Source organism: Nesoenas mayeri (assembly GCF_963082525.1).
Source record: "Nesoenas mayeri genome assembly, chromosome: 17".
Classification (NCBI taxonomy): domain Eukaryota; kingdom Metazoa; phylum Chordata; class Aves; order Columbiformes; family Columbidae; genus Nesoenas; species Nesoenas mayeri.
This window is the reverse complement of record NC_137565.1, coordinates 10,085,738-10,101,837: the sequence shown is the minus strand read 5'-3', so window position 1 is coordinate 10,101,837 and position 16,100 is coordinate 10,085,738. Positions and strand designations below refer to the sequence as shown.

The following is a 16,100-nucleotide window of genomic DNA, read 5'->3' as shown; positions in this document are numbered from 1 at the left end:
ACACTGTTAATGCTTTTTCTGTACTGGAAGAGAATAACTACATTCCTTGTCCATGCTGACTGCCTAAAGCTCACTTCTACCTCAGCACAAAGATCACATTGAGCTGCTACCTTCCTTAAGATTGCAGGTGATTTTTGACTCCTGGTGTGAAACAGGCAAGTAACCTACTTACATATATATATAAATATATATATACTTTTAAAAAATTTATTTAAGAACATTTAGAATGGGGGGGATGAAGTGTAAATATGAACAGATGCTTTTTTTTTTGTCCCCTGCTTTGCTTAACACTGAAGATAACTGGTAACACCTTGATTACACAAGTACAGGACAGAGGTGAGCAGTAAAATGTAACGTTCAGTCTGTCTCTGTGCCATCATCATCATCTTCATCTCCACTTCGAGACTGCTCTTCTGTGAGGGAACAACTCAACAATGACTTCTGTATACACTGCCTTTCCTCTGCAATAGAGAGAGCAACAGAGGCTCATTACTTGATCTCTTCACATATGCTGGAATATCCTCAACTTCTAAAGAACATTTCTCAGTTCAAGAATTCAGAACTAGCCCAGCATAACCTACAAAACCCCCAGGAACTGAGGCCACTTTTTAGGAAAGCAGCTGGAGGAACTCACCTTCATTCGTACAGTTTTGCAGCAACACCAGTAGCTGTCTTCTGTTATACTGAATTAGAAATTTCTGACATGTTCTTATGGTACCTGTATGAGTCACAAGAGCAATATGTAACAATATACAAAACTGAGCATTTCTGAGCTGCTAGTATATTTTCTAAGGATGATTTTATGAAGTGACAAATGCCCCAGGCAACAACTTTATTCTACAAGTGCTAAGAAGGGACTGTAGACTTCACTTCCCCACTGTTAAGTGGTGGAATAGTAATTTTGAACATGTAGTGCCTGTTTTTTGCCCCAACTGGTTAGTTTTCAGGACATTATGATACTTTAAAAATATATTTTAAAAAGAAAACAATGCAATACAGTATTTTCTGCTTTGGTTTTGTGTTAAATATTGATTCAAGCAGAATTAATGAGGGCCTCAACAACGAGCTGCTGCTGCCTGTTTCTTACTTAGATCCACTAAGTCAGTGGCACAGAAGGTGGGTCTGTCACAACGCAGCAGTAAGGGGGGTTTTTCCTCTCTAGCGGGCCGGGAAGGTTCGATGAAGCTCCGAGGCCTCCCCCTCGGGCAGCCGCGGTGCTGGGACTGACCTCCGACGTGCAGGGTGCGCAGGCAGCAGGGGTAGCGCTGGCCCCGGCTCTCCAGCTGCCGCACGAAGGGCAGCGCCGAGCACAGCAGCCGGTACGAGTCCTTGCGGCAGCGCAGCAGCACGGTCCCGGTGTAGGCGTTCAGGTACTTCACTGCGGGGAACGCACCGGTGAGCCCGGACCCCCCGCCCCGGCCCTGCCCGGAGGAGCCGCCTGCGCCCCCCGCCCCGCTCGGGGAAGCGGGGGCAGCGCGTCCCGCCCGCACCTGTGAAGGAGATGGAGCAGCAGGCCAGGCCGTAGTCCCCGTGCACCCGCCCGATGGCGTCCCTGACGGCGAGGGCCACGGCGCGGTCCTCGATGCACTGCCGGCACCGCGGGTCCTCCGACACCACCTCGCACAGCACATACCTGCGGGAGCGCGGCGTCAGGGGGTGCGCCGGACCGGCCCGGCCCGGCCCCGCGGCGCCGCCTCCAGCCTCACCTGTTCTTGAAGCGAACCATGGCGGCGGCGGCGCCCCGTCCGGACGGACGCCGCTCCTAGCCAATGGGCGAGGCGCCTCCGCGCACCGCAGCCAATCGCCGTCGCGCAGAGGCGGGGGCAGAGGACGGACTTCCCGGCCGCCGGAGCCAGCGCGGTCTCGCCTTTTCCTCCGCCGGCTGCCCGCGGAGCGCGTGCGCATGCGCGCTGCTTCCCTCGCCCCCGCGCGCGGCAGCGGGTCTGTCCGGGCGGCTCGAGCGGCGACCCCGCCGCGTTCCCGCACGCTCCGCGCGGGGGCGCTCGCGCCTCGCGGCTGCCCGGGCCGGGCCGAGGGCGGCGGGACCGCGGGGCCGGCCGTTCCCGCTCTGCCGCCCCGCCGCCCTGCAGTGCCCTCCGGCCTCAGTGTGGCGACCGGACATCGCCCCGCAGCCGCGGGAAGGCGAGGACGGTCCCGGTGCTGCGGGCACCCCGGGCCGAGGGCTGCAGCTGAGTGCCCTGTGCTGGCGGGGCTGTCTGCCCGCCTGCCCCACAGAACCGCTCTGCAGCAGCTACAGCTGCTCAGGCTGCGGGTGCGGGGCGGTTTGGGACACGGACCCATAAATGCAAACGGCCGAGGAAGCTGCACAACAGAGTTAGTTCTCATGATGATTTCTGTGGCGGTTCTCCAAGCCCTTCCCTCTGCCGGGTTACCTGGGGAGGCGAGCGGTGCTCCTGGCCCCGGGAGGAGCCGGGGCAGCGGGGCGGGGGGAGGGGCGGGGTGGGCAGCGAGGCGGGAACGAGCCGGCTGGGGCGTTGAGAAGCGCTTTGTGACACTGGGGTCCCCGGAACCGAGTCACACGGGAGCGCTGGGGCACTGCAAATGATCGGAACTCATTGCTAATTCAGAGTGGAAACATCTTCTTTAATGACCTTAATTCTAGACACAGAAAACAACGATAAACCCAGTGGAAATCTTGTCCTGGGTGATAAACTTTTGCCCTCTGAAATAGATGGCTGTTCTGCTCCTCTCTCATTTTGTCTCTTAACTCCTCTCTCGTTCACCTGTGATCACATTTTTGAGTCATGTTTTTCTGAGAACTACAGAATATGAGTTGCCTGGGGAGAAAATAAAATGCAAGGTCCAGCATGGACTTGCCAAGAGACCTTTTCTTTTGGGCTACGATCAAAGGGACTGGAGGAAGCTTGTCAGCTTCTGAAGCTGATGCAGACAGGAGCGTTTTCTTGATGGGAGAGGCGGCATTGTGTTGAACTTTGCTGTATTACTTTATGTTTTAATATCCAAACTGTGCTATAACTGTCATCTGTTCCACTTAATGCAGTGAGCTCCTGGTTGTTAAGCTATTCTGGCTTTTTTGAGTGATATCACACGCATTCCCATGTGTGCTCTTTGTGCAGCGAGGTCCCTCATCCTCTCAGCATTGCCCGCCAAGGTCTATTTGCTGCTGCCCCCATCTTTCTGGCGGCATCCCCCTGATGCTGCGCTGCTCGGGTCGCTTTTGTTCCTGCCCTCCCCCGTGTCCTCCTGGTGTCAGAGGCACGGCTGGGTCTCTGACAGCACAGCACGAGTGCATTCTGCCCTGTAATGCAATAGGACATGTGCGCTGTGCACGCTACAGGCTGGGCCCTCTGCAGAGCGGAGCCCCGTGTTTTCGGTCCAGGAGGCTGATTAGGAGAGACACGACGCAAAGAGAGAGCAGTGTTGTGAGAGAGCCCCGTCCTGCTTCATTTCACGTGGAATATTCCCTTCTGTGCCGCGTTGTTGGTTTGGAGGATGCGCAGAGCAGCCCCGAGCCGCCGCAGCTCCCTGCGCGGTCACCGCCTGTGTTGGTACAAGCCGTGTGAGCCCGGTCAGGCATCACGGTGTGCCGAGCTGACAGCACAGACTCAAAGGTTACAACATCTTCACATGTGTTTTCCCACCTCCTCACTCCCGCCCTCCTGCCAGCTTTGCTGTATTGATCCCAGCGTCAGTGATTCAAGAAACTGTCGCAAGGGATGGTGAGTTATGCAGTCAAGGTGGGAAAGAGCCGTCTCCTAAGAAAAGATCTGAGAGAGAAAATGTCAGAAAACGCCATGTAGATTGAAGAGTGGGTCAGGAGACCTGCCAGGAGAGAGGATGGATGTTTCTCCTGCAGACTTGGAGAGACAACGTGGCCTCGGGATAGCTCATCAAACTGAAATTATGGAGGACAGAATACATGAGGACAGGGGGAAACAATGTGCACTGTCTATACACATTAGAAACAATCTGTAAAGCAGTTTGAGAACCCTGGATAGAAGATTCTTTATCAGTGTTCGTTAGTGGTGCCCAATAAAGTGGTGATGCTGGAGAGACACAGGAAGAACACTAAGGTCTCGTTTTCCCAGCCTGTGTTTGTTACATGTGGTAGCAGGTGTGTGGAGGGGTTATTCCCAATCAGTCCAGGCTGGTTTTATAACCACTTTAGTTCATTATTTGATATTTTACTACAGATTTTAAGATCTAGACCTTTATTTTGGATTTATATGGGATTTGTAATCTCCAGATTGTGGGTTAGTTCGCATTTGTATTGTGCTAATAAGCTGCAATAGACATTGTGATTAATGCACACATTTTATTCTATGCAGCCAGCTCTTAGAGTTTGTGTGTATTTGCTACAATTACAATTAACAGCAAATGTGTTCTCTGAAAAAACATAGATCAGTTAGTGAATCTTTGCACTCTTTGTAGGTATGATGTTTCCATTTTATAGATGAGGAAACTCATGTATAGTCGGATTAAATGATTTGTTCACATTAAATAGCTGTCAGTCTGAAGACATAGAGCAAGGACTTGATGTGATTAGAGGGAACCAGTGTATTAGTGCATGTTGTGTTGGAGTATGTCTTGTGTGCTTCTCATGCATAAGGTAACCAAGTAATTACATTCTGGAGTAAAATTAGGATGCACTGATGTTCCATCCTTGTGATACCACAATTTCATCTTCCCTGCATATCCAAAACAACAATTTCACTTCCCCCTGGAAGCACTAAACTGCATTTGCCATCAGGTGCGGTATCGGCGTTGAGAAGACAACTCTATTTTGTTTTATTGTAGGCACATTGTGTCCCCAGATAACCCCGCAACTGAAAACACAAAACAATCTGGCTAAAATTAAAACTGCTTCTTAAATCCTCCATCTGATGTTGCCTGAAGCTTTTTGTTCAGTTTATCTTCACAAGGTCACTGAGACAGAAGAGCGCATTCCCCGAGCACATTGGCCTGGAGCCCTCCATGTGGATGCTGTCATTTAATATTTGGGACACCCTCCTCCTCTTCCCACGATCTCTTCCCTTTGACTCCCCCATTGTCTCTCTCTGCTCCCCGCTTTTGAGCTGAGGATCCCTCAGATCCATACGTGTAGGAATAGAAGCTTTTTGATGTGTAACCCCTAATCTCGAGCTGTCTGTGCGGTTGGGTGGTCGCGGCTGTGGGTCCGTCTGTCCGCAGCGCTGCCCTTGTCCCTGCTCATCCTGCCACCCCGAACATCCGTCTTGCAAAACCGCCCGTTTGAAGCAAATTCTGCTTCTGCCTCTTTCAGTGGCTTGTGGTGCGATCTCTGCCTGCTTCAGATCAAAATAGTAAGTTCATTTATTTTTTTTAATAGTAAAGAACAGGAAATGGCGCTTCAGATTAATAGTGACCGCCTGCTCTGAGAGACACCCCAAGTGAGCTTCCATTAAGATATCGAAAATTGGAAGCCACTTTGGAAGATTGAAGTCAAAGTTTAAGATCTGATAAAGGGCGTAAGTGTCCACGAGTTTGGCACGTGCTGCCTGAGCACAGAACTGAATTTCTGAGCTTTGTTTAACCCGGCTCTGCTATGGGAACAGTCGCAAATACTTTATTCATAGATACATATTAAAAATTAGTCAAAATTCCACTCAAGTGTTGTTAATTATCAAATATATACGAGAGATCTGTCGGCAGTATGCTTTTCATTTGCAGCAAGCTGCTGCAAGAAGCAAACAGCTGTTTCCAGACTAGTTAATTAAGGCAAAAACTAGAATGTTAGGCCAGTTAGTTCTGGATTCTCATTTCTCTTCCTTTCTGCATTAGGGAACACAGACTGAACAGTAGCCCACGTAAGTTACTACGTAATCTACTTTGTAAAAACCCTCATATTTAATACCTCCTTAACAGGGACATTAAGATGGATTAATTATTCTTTGTTCTGGTCTCTGAAGATAAAGGGTAATTACTATTGTGTAACTGAAAAATTGCTCCTTCACAAAAAAATCCAATAGCATTAGTGGGGTTTTAACTTCTTGCTACCTATAGGGAGGCGTACAACTTTCCATAATGTTATGGCAAAGACTGCCATGCATGTACGAATGGCCCCAGAGAGTCTTACTCAGCCTCCAGCCCACACCTGAGACCAGTATTTCCAGAGATAACAGATCCCGCTGGTAAGACAGGACTCGGTGTTTGGTTCTGTGCTGAGCAGCACTTAAATAGCGATGCAGTTTTAAGGCTGGTTGTCACCGATGGTGCTGCAAGACTTTTCTGCGGTAAGTTTCCAGAAACCTGTAGAAAGACCAAAGGTAAACCAAAGGGAAAGTATTAGAAATAAAGGAGCAATGATAACAATGGAAACAACCCCTTGAGCTTGCCTGTCTGGGGAGGAAGCTTTTGAAAGAGTGAAAAAACAAGCTATGATGCTTTAGTAACCCCAACATCATGCGTGGGTCAGCACAGACAGTGGAGCAGAGGCCACGTTGAGATATTTGAGTTAAGATAGAAAAGAAAAAGAAAAGAAAAAAGAAAAGAAAAGAAGAAGAAAAGAAGAAGAAAAGAAAAGAAAAGAAAAGAAAAGAAAAGAAAAGAAAAGAAAAGAAAAGAAAAGAAAAGAAAAGAAAAGAAAAGAAAAGAAAAGAAAAGAAAAGGAGAAGAAAAGAAAAGAAAGAAAAGAAAGAAAAGAAAGGAAAAGAATAAAATAAAGGAAAAGAAAAGAGAAGAGAAAAGAAAGGAAAAGAGAAAAGAAAAGAGAAAATATAGGAAAATAAAAGACAAGAAAAGAGAAAAGAACAAGGAAAGGAAAGGAAAGGAAAGGAAAGGAAAGGAAAGGAAAGGAAAGGAAAGGAAAGGAAAGGAAAGGAAAGGAAAGGAAAGGAAAGGAAAGGAAAGGAGATAAGACTTTTTACAAGGGCAGGGCATTTTCAGTCATATACGATTAGTGGATTGGCTCGTCCGAGACCTGAAATGCCTGACTGCCGTACTGATTTCTGTTGATAATTATACATTTTCAAAATACTTATGTGCATAACTTCCTTTGATCTCAGGGGGAGTTAGGCACCTTCATATGCATAATAGTCTGGCCTTTAAGCTCTCTAAGCCTCAGTTTCATTTGGCAAAATGATGATAATAACATTTTTCTACTTCAGGGAGTGTTACAAATAAATTATTGAGTTATTATGCACTTAAATAATACAATAATTGAGATAATAGAAGCTCTTATGGCATAAACACAGCGTGCCCTGAGCCACCTTCTTTGCATAGGAGCTGGTGTAGAGGCTACTCTGAAACAACAACGATGTGTCTGGTGTTGCTCATCTTGCAGATCTTTGCTCTCTGCTTTTTCCTTCCCCTGAATTCCCATGTGCGGATTACGCCAGGGTCCTATTTTGCAGTAAGATGTATCTGCTTATGTTGCCATACGCCGAACAATCCTTTTCCTACATGTCTTTATGTTTTAACTCCAGCAGCCTGGAGCAGCGCAGCGTAAGAGATGTCTCCCCAGTGAGGGAGGCAATGGAAAACATTTCGCAGCGCATCCATCACTTGGTGGGAGGACGAGCATCCCGTGGTGACCGTGCGGATCCCTGCGTGGCCCCGCAGGAGGAGGGGGCTGCTCGGTGGGTACGCTCAGCGCTCCCCGTGGCATCTCCAGGGTCTGTGCTCGTCCTGGTGTTAGCTCAGTGCAAAGAGTGTGTCAGTCACTGCCTGGCTGGGGCACACGGGTCTCCACTCCCTGCCCGACCCGCTCCAACACAAACCTCCCCACCCGTTCGTTCTTGCCCAGATCCAGTTCTATCTGCAGCATCCCCGCCCGGCACAGGGAAAACCCCCCAAAAGCAGAGCAGGGTGCCGTGTATGAGCACAGATTTGGGTGGGGGAATCAACAGCGACTCTTTGTATTTCTGCCGTGCTGACTGCGGGTGCTCACGAAGACCAATAAGTGCAAACACATTTCCAGAGGCAACCGTTGTTATAGATTGAAGAAGACAAAAAGCTCTGGAAGCATCTGACCTATTTTGGGAAGCTTGCTGGGGCTCTTTGCTTTCATTTTGTTGAATTTAATATTTTTTTTTCTAAAGATGTGCTTGAGTCAAAGAGACCGTCAATATTTGCTGCTTTTCCTAACTGTGCGCACCATGAAGACAGAAGCAGACTAAAAACATCTCTTGCAGTGTTTGCCAGGCTGACTCCACCAGCTGCCCTGAGGGCGTGGGGGTTGCAGCTGGCACTGGAGGTGACTTCTGCTGCTGCTGGTTGGTCCCAAGCTAGAGCTCCTGGTGATGCACATAGCAACCTTCTTGCAGCGCTTGGTGGCATCTGCCACAGTGAGATGATCTGGGGGCATTTGACCCAGGGCATGTCCCTCAGGCCACCTCAGTAAAATTCCATTGTTCATATGCTGGAACTGAAGCAGTTGTTGCTATGTGACCTTCTCCGTCGCTTTTTCATACCTGTGATGCTTAAAAGATCATGTTCATCCTGCTGTAACATTAGTGACTTAATTAGAGCTGAATTTGGTCCTACTGCCTCTGAACACGAGCAGCTTCCATCAAGTCATCTAAAGGATCAGATCTGGTTTCTTCTCTCTCTCGGTGCTGGTGGCGTCTGGTTTCATTTTCCACCTTTCCTGAGGGAGCTCACTTTTCTCCACATTTCAGCACATGCCTGTTGTACATCAGCACCCGGGGCTGCCCGTGCCAAGCCCAGCACCGCTCTCCAGCCAGCAACGTACGAGGTGCTATAGAGACAGGACACGGGACGCATCGAGAGCTGAGGTTGTGGACTGTGCGTAGCTTAAAACCAGTACCTGCTGACAAGTCAAGGAATTAAGCTGGAGCCAGTTAAGTGTGGGGGTTTTGTGATCTCCCAGCGTTGTAATTTAATGTCCAGCGCTGCCTGCAGGACATCTCTGTTTATTTCTGAATATGATGAGATGGGAGATTTTCTACATGCTGTGTTTTGTCTCTAGAGGATGGGTTGATTCTTTTAACTTGTTCCACCTCTTCTTCTCCTTCCCCGTCCGCACCCCAACCACCCGGCCAAAGCAAAACTCCCTCAGCTTTCTTTGTGGCACACAGAGGATCAGCTATTTAAGCAATAATTATTCAGTTCCTTTTGGTAAAATAGAAGATTTTTTAAAAGCATAAGATGATGATTTTGAGTGTTTTTTAGGTTCCTCTAAAACATACTTTCAACTTTAGCTCTCCCCATTTTTATGTATATTACTACATAGATAAACCTATTGCTTGAATAAGCACATATACTCTCTATTATTTCTCTGTTATTGTACTACCCAGTATTGTAAGCTCAACATCTGTGAGTCAGATCACAGACATTAACAAAATAATTTTATTTAATTAATTTACTTAAATCATACATACTGAGCTCTTTTATTTTGGGGGCTTGCAGGGTGCAGGTGTTTCTCTGTAAGCGCGGGGGCAAACAACTTCATTAGTCTTTTAATAGTCTCAGTATCAGAGATTGATGGTGTCACCTTATATTGAAGCTCGTTTTCCAATAAAGCTGCAGCAGTGGATAACACGGATACGGAGCTCCTGCTCCCATTCATGTTCCCTCCTACTCTACTCTGTGTTCTCTGACAGAAAGACACCACAGCGACAAACACAGAAGATTGAAGGACATGTACTGAACCTTAAGTTCAGCTCTTTAGTGTCTTTCACACATTATAGCTTGATAGAGGTGATGTTTGGAGGGCAGGGTATAAGTAACTTCATATTAAGTAATGGACTTAATGACTCCATACCCAAGCGAACTGTCTTTCTGTCTGTCAGCGGCACGTAACCGTGTCACCGATACCCAGTCTGATGTTTTCCTTTATTATTATTCATAAGCTCCCATGCCAAACGGCAATCAAACTCTTCAGGCAGTGCCGTCTTGGGGATTATCGCATTCGTGGGGCGGTTAAAGTCACTTAGCCTCGAGTCTTCTGCCTCCGAAAAGTGCCCAAGGCTAATCGCTGCGAGATGTGACGCCTGTCATGTCTTCTTGTTCAAGTATGTGCGGCAGGCCTGTCATTCACTAAAAGCCCGAACATCTGTTATTACACGGTAATCCTCGCGCATCAGCCTTCCAAATAAGAAAGCGGTGCAGCCCGGCGAGGTATGGCTCAGCCTTCGTTTGCATAATTCCCAGAATGCAAGGCAGCTCGCTCTCCCTTCTGAAATCATTAATAAGCAATAAGAATATTATATAAGCTGGCATCTTTTTTTAAACCATGATAATTTCAAATGTTATTATAATTAGGACAAAGAAGAGAGTTTGAGCTGGGGGAGGGAACAGACAAAGGCTTAAGCTGATCTCTACCATGACGTTAGAAGGTGGCTTTGTCTGTTATATCCTACTTTGGACAATAATGGACACACTTTAGGCACATGAAGAGGCAAATAGACAATTTATTTAAAAGTATTAATCTTTTTTATCCTGAAATGGTATCTCTTGCTGTAAATAGCATCACAGCTTTCCTGTCCACTTACATTCTAACTGACCCTGTAGAAAAAGCCTGAAAAGCAATATATATTGTATATATAATGTGTTGCATTCTGATGACTGTCAACTTCATGGTGGGTCGGATAAAGCGACCAGAAATGTTCTGTTGCTGAGAATACCTTTGCTTAAGCCAGAGTGACTGCTAGCCGATGTGACTATGGTGCTGTCACATCACGAGAGATGTGGCTTTTTGGGTAGTGGGTCCCAAGGCATGACAGATCCGATGCGATATTTTCATAAAATTTAGTGTCTGGAATGAGCCGGCAGGATTTGCTGGAGAAGGAAAACCAGGTGGAAGTGTGGTTTCTATAGATGTAACTAATAGGGATGCTTTCTTTGGAACAGGGAAGATTTAAAAAGTCACTTGTCAAAGCCGTTTTCCTGTAGCGCTGCGGCAGCCCTGGGCTCCGAGCGTGTTCCCGATGTTCCCCCTCGCTCACATGTGCGAACACGGGCAGGCAGGCGGGGGGAGGCAGCTGCACTGACACACTATGGGGTTTGCAGGAACACGATGGCAATTTAGCAGAACGATTAAAAGATTGCAAACATTTATTAATAGCTTTGCTGCTGCAGCAGCTCTGCCGGAGAAGCCTCGAGTCCTCAGGGATGCTCTTACCTCCTGCCCTTCCCTTCCAGAGCTCTGGAAATGGAGGAGTCGGGTTTGGACTCAGTCCTGCAGACCACTTATCCCACTGCCCAGGGGAGAGGACAGGGGGGAACCTGAGCGTGAGAAAGAAATGAGAAGGTACGCAGAGCAAAAAGAAAGGGTTTTTTATTTTCAGCTGTTGCTTGGCCTTTCTCCTCCTCCCTGTGCTCCTCTCCCTTTCATTGCCCTTCTTTGCCCACTCCTTTTCCTCTCCCTTGGGATGGATGGACCTTTTGTTCACTGCGTTGGCACTGGATTCAAATGTGAGTCTACAGTATCTTTTTGATACTGCAGAACAAAATCAGTGACAGACAGGTATAAAAGCAGCATTGGAGAAGATCTGCTGAAAGTTCTGCAGAGCAATTCAGTTTCCTAACATGAGCACAATCAGTTCTTTTGCAATTCTCATTACTATGTTGCAGTCTCTTCAGATTTTTTTACCTTTTTTTTAAAAAAAGGGCGATTGGCTGAACAAGAAATCACCTTATACTTCATGGCTGATCCTTCTGCACAGCAGCAAACACTGTAAACGAGATGGGCAATTCTGATGGTTGAGTGCGCAGCATCTGAGACATTTTTATCCCACAGACCAGATGATGGTGACTGACTGATGTAAGTTTGCAACAGGAGGATATTTATCCTACACATATGGTGACCTCCTCCATATTCCTATCCACAGCAGAATAATCAGTTGATTTCACTTTTTTTTTTTAAACTGGATCCTAAGAGAAGCTGAAATGTCTGGACAGCCTCAAAGGAATACATTTTTTCTGCTAAGCAACGATGACAGCAGATATGAATACTTGTGTCCCTGGAGTTATCTAAAATCGTGCTTGTAACTGGGTGGGATGAGAGTGCAGCTCAGCCATGGCTTTTCCCATGCAGCATGGCCAAGCGGCTGGACATGGGCACCAGCAGCTGACTGACTGTGCTTGACTTTTTAGTTCCACTGGGAGAATTTGTCTTCTATTGATACACACAATTTAATTATGCCACTTGGCAATTTAAGAAAATTCTCATTGCATAATCACTACATCTCTTATCAATGCAGTAGAATGTGCAGAATGGAATTCAAAGTGGGTCCAGTGGGTCATAAAGGAGGAAAAGTATGATGGTGAAAGGATGCAGAAAATAAAATAGAGTTGAATTATGAGCCCTGCATTATTCTTACCTGAACCTGCCTTGGGTTGATTTGGCTTTTTTTGAACTGTTTCCCCTATACTTTGAAGTTTTCAGTTAAAATTCAACCCTTTGCCAGTTTTCAAGTGTGGTGTCCAATTTGGAACTTGACTACTGTGAGTTTTTGTCTCTTGCAGTGGATGTTGCTTATGACAAACATCCGGTTATCTCTGTTCATTTCTGTATGCCACACTCTTCACGGGGTGACCTTGGAAACTGCACAACCCCAGAGATCAGTGCAAGCGCCACAGAAAACTTGCTCCCTTGGGACGTTTAAGGAAAGTCTGTATGAATTCCTGGAGAGCTTGGCAGGCAACCTATAGGGCCTTAAAAAGCTCTGCTTTTCTGGGGAATGAGTATAATACTTTGAGTAATCCTGGTCTAAAAGACAGAGGACCCGTATGCAGTTGTACTTGATACCATGAATGAATTTGGACTGATTGCTTCTTCACTTTTTGTCTTTAGGAGCTGTGATTGCCCATGCTTGGAGTAGCCAAAGAATGCTCGAGGTAGCCAGAGATGAGGATGAAACAGACCTGGAGGTTGGAGAGGCCCCTGATCTCAGGTGAGAAAGGCGATAGATAGGATTCTGAAAACACCAGTTCAACAGAGGCAACTACCTCCAGAGATACTATTGGTCTTTCATTTCTTGTTTGAGGATTGCAAACAGCAGGCGTTTCCACGCAGTAGCAGCTTCAGCTGCTCTGCCAAAGTTCTCGTCCTTTCCTGGCAGTAGCTGTTTCATTTGCATTGGTTTCAGCATCTCTAGTTCCCGGTTTTGCCTTGTGCAATAACAAGAGGATGCGTTACAGCCTTTGGACAATTAGGACACCTGTTGGTGGCATTGTTTTGTTTCATTTTTGTTTTTTTCGTGTCCTGAAAGGCTGTTCTGGGATGTGTTTTCCTTTCTCAGTGACAGGTACTAGTAAATAACTTTGTAAGTGCTGAAAAGGTAGAAAGCAGAACAGGGGTGTTTTCAAGGTTTGGGTTGTTCTGTAGAGCAAGATCCTTTTGCTTAGAAAAAAAATCATCAATGACAAAATATTCCCAGACAACGTAAATACAGAAATGATGAGGCTGCACATGCTGAACTTAAAATTCTGAAATAGGTTGGTTTTATAGCTCTATCAGAACAAAGTCTCTAACTTTTAACAGAATGTACTTTGTTGATTTGATGATGAGTTACGAACTGGAGGGAAAATGAAAAGGCAGCTCATGTAAAGCTGCATCATCTTCTGCCTCTGTTGAGACAACACTGCATCACCTTTGCTGGCAGCGAAAAATCTGTCAGGCTTTGTCATCGTTTTGCATCACAGTGTGACCCAAAAGCAGACGTACCCTCAGCCGTCACACAGCACCGTGCCAGGGATCGCCTGCACAACTACAGCGGCCATATAGCTGGGGAACATTGCTCTTGTCAGCTCTGCGGAACTCTGACAAACCGAGGGAACTGAAATATATTGCTCTTTTTATTCTATTTGTGTGGATCTTCATCAGCCTTACCAGTTTTCAGTTCCAATAATAGCTATGTATGAATTGTATTTTTCAACATTCTACTTGCAAAGGTTTGGCTTCCACTGAGCCGTCCGGTGTTCCTGGTGGCTTGCCCTGCTGTCCTGAGCCTGCTCTCCTACACGCGGCTTGAGCGAGACACAGGTCACAGCCATCACACTTAGTTTATGGAAAACATATCGGAATCGCTTTGATCACATCATCCTGACTTCTCCGTTTGAAAGAAATGTAGCAGTAGGAGTTTTCCTTGCTTCCTATCTCCAAACTTTTATTTTTTTTGGTAACAGTAATACTGGCTTCCAGACCCTGCTTGTGTTCTTCTTTGACATCCACTTTGTATTATCCTCCCTCCTTCATATTATTTACCTTCCTTTTAACCCATTATTGGTTTAAGTTATTTCCCCTACCATAAGTCCTCACTCCTAACACCTCCAATCTCTGCCAATCCCAGTAGATTTGGTATGTTTATCTTGGCTAGTACTTGTGCTTTACATACTTACATAGTTGTTTATCCTAAAGCTCGCAAAACATTTACATTGTCTTAGGCTTGAGAAAGGAGGTGTTTCGGGAGAGTTCCATTTGCCTCTGAATAAGGCCCACATGAAAAAAGAAAATAATAGCTAGAATTCCTTTTCTCTGAGTGCCCGATGTCCAATGTGAGTTCAGGAATTCAGGGGATCGCTCTGCTTTGCTGCGGCAGGATCAGAAGAGATACAGCGTCTATCAGGTCTGTGTATTGCCTTGGTTAGGAGAGGATGCGGGTCCTGGGTGAATTCTCTCATAACGGAACGAGAAAATCGAAGCCTGACTTTTCTTGTTAAAATTCTCATCTTCTTTCCTCCCAGGGAACAGGTGTCCCTGGTGTCACACCTCGCCTTGTTGCTGTGCCCATTCACTGAGCAATGTCACCAAGCCTTGGTAAGGAGAAGTTCTTTGTGAGTGGAATGAGGCATTCACTTTCAGAGATGTGCTCGATCATTTCCATAATAAACCCATCAGTGGGTTGGAAGGTCCAGTTGAGAACCAGGTCGGCGTGGGTAATGGTGTGGACAGAGGGGGCTGAGGTGCCGGGGTCGGTTTCTAAGCACTTTTGATGGATTTCACATTATTCTCATCCACAAAGCGATGCGGCTTTTGGGTGCTTATGAGTAATGAGCAGAGCTGGTTTGTTTAGCGTCCCTGTCCCCCAAGGCCACTGCCCTTTGAGAGGGAACAGCGCGTACCACTGCTGTTGGCAGCCGTGCTCCCAACCTGACGCAGTCGGTTTGGGGGGGCCACGAAGCCGGCAGAGATGACTCATTCCACCTCAGTGGCTCATTGAGGAGCTGCAGGGAGAAGCTATTTATAACCAGACCTTTCAGGTTCAGCACAGCAGCATCGGGAGGAGGGGGACAGGATGGGGATGGCACGTAAGATCTTTCACATACAGATCGAACCCCCACCCCAATATTGTGGGCCCCAGCTGGCTTCAGCCAGCCCATTTTCCCAAGCTCAGCTGCCTGGGCGCACTGGCCCTGGTGTAAGATCCTGCTGATAACTCATCAGCTCCTCAAAGAGCAGGGAGACAACTGTATTGTCAGTGTGAACACAACACAAACTCCTTCTGCTGTCGCTGCTAAGCTGGCTCTTGCTGATTCTTTCTGACCCATGGCCATAGCATTGTCACCTTATCTTTCTTTGTCTCTCTCCATGTTTATCCCTGGCTTGCCACTAAGATGAGCTCTTTGCATGGGTGTTTTCAAGCAGTCTTTATGCTGCCAGCAAATCCTATTTAAACCTCCTGAGGTTTCTCTTATATACAAGCTAACACTATAATTTATGGAACTGTAGTTGTTTTTTCGATCTTGCCATGGACTCGTTTCATCTTTAGGTGCTTCCGTGACTCCATATGTGAAACAGAGATAATGACACCCCCTGGGTTAAGCACAGTGTGATCTATAGCTATGAAACACCACCTAAGTGGTAGTATTATTACCAGAGAGAGTCACAGAACAATAGGAAAGCATATTACACAACAGTCGAGGACAGCATGTGTTAAAGAAAATATTTACTACGAATACATACGTCTTTGTATCTAGGTAACTGTGGCCTTTATCTTGAAGCATATTAGCATACATTAAAATTATTGAATTTTATGTTAAACTAAACTTCTTCAAGTCTTCCGTTCCCTTAACTGGCTTTTGAATTCAAAGCCACATGGTGCCAGGGCTCCTGCAGTGTGAATGCTTACCTTGTTTTGGTCCTACCTCTGCCCTGTTCTTAAACCAATTTACGTGTCTGCAACCGGACTGCAGTT

General features: G+C 46.6%; 1 protein-coding gene across 1 annotated transcript; it reads right to left on the bottom strand.

The window, feature by feature from the left end:
* Window positions 1-193: 193 nt before the first annotated feature.
* Window positions 194-1,744, bottom strand: POP5 (POP5 homolog, ribonuclease P/MRP subunit). The gene is made up of 5 exons (XM_080355185.1): window positions 1,707-1,744; window positions 1,491-1,633; window positions 1,229-1,378; window positions 635-718; window positions 194-461 (listed from the first exon to the last, which is right to left on the bottom strand). The coding sequence occupies exons 1-5, from the start codon at window positions 1,724-1,726 to the stop codon at window positions 358-360; spliced, it is 501 nt and encodes a 166-aa protein (XP_080211311.1). The 5' UTR covers window positions 1,727-1,744; the 3' UTR covers window positions 194-357.
* Window positions 1,745-16,100: the final 14,356 nt, after the last annotated feature.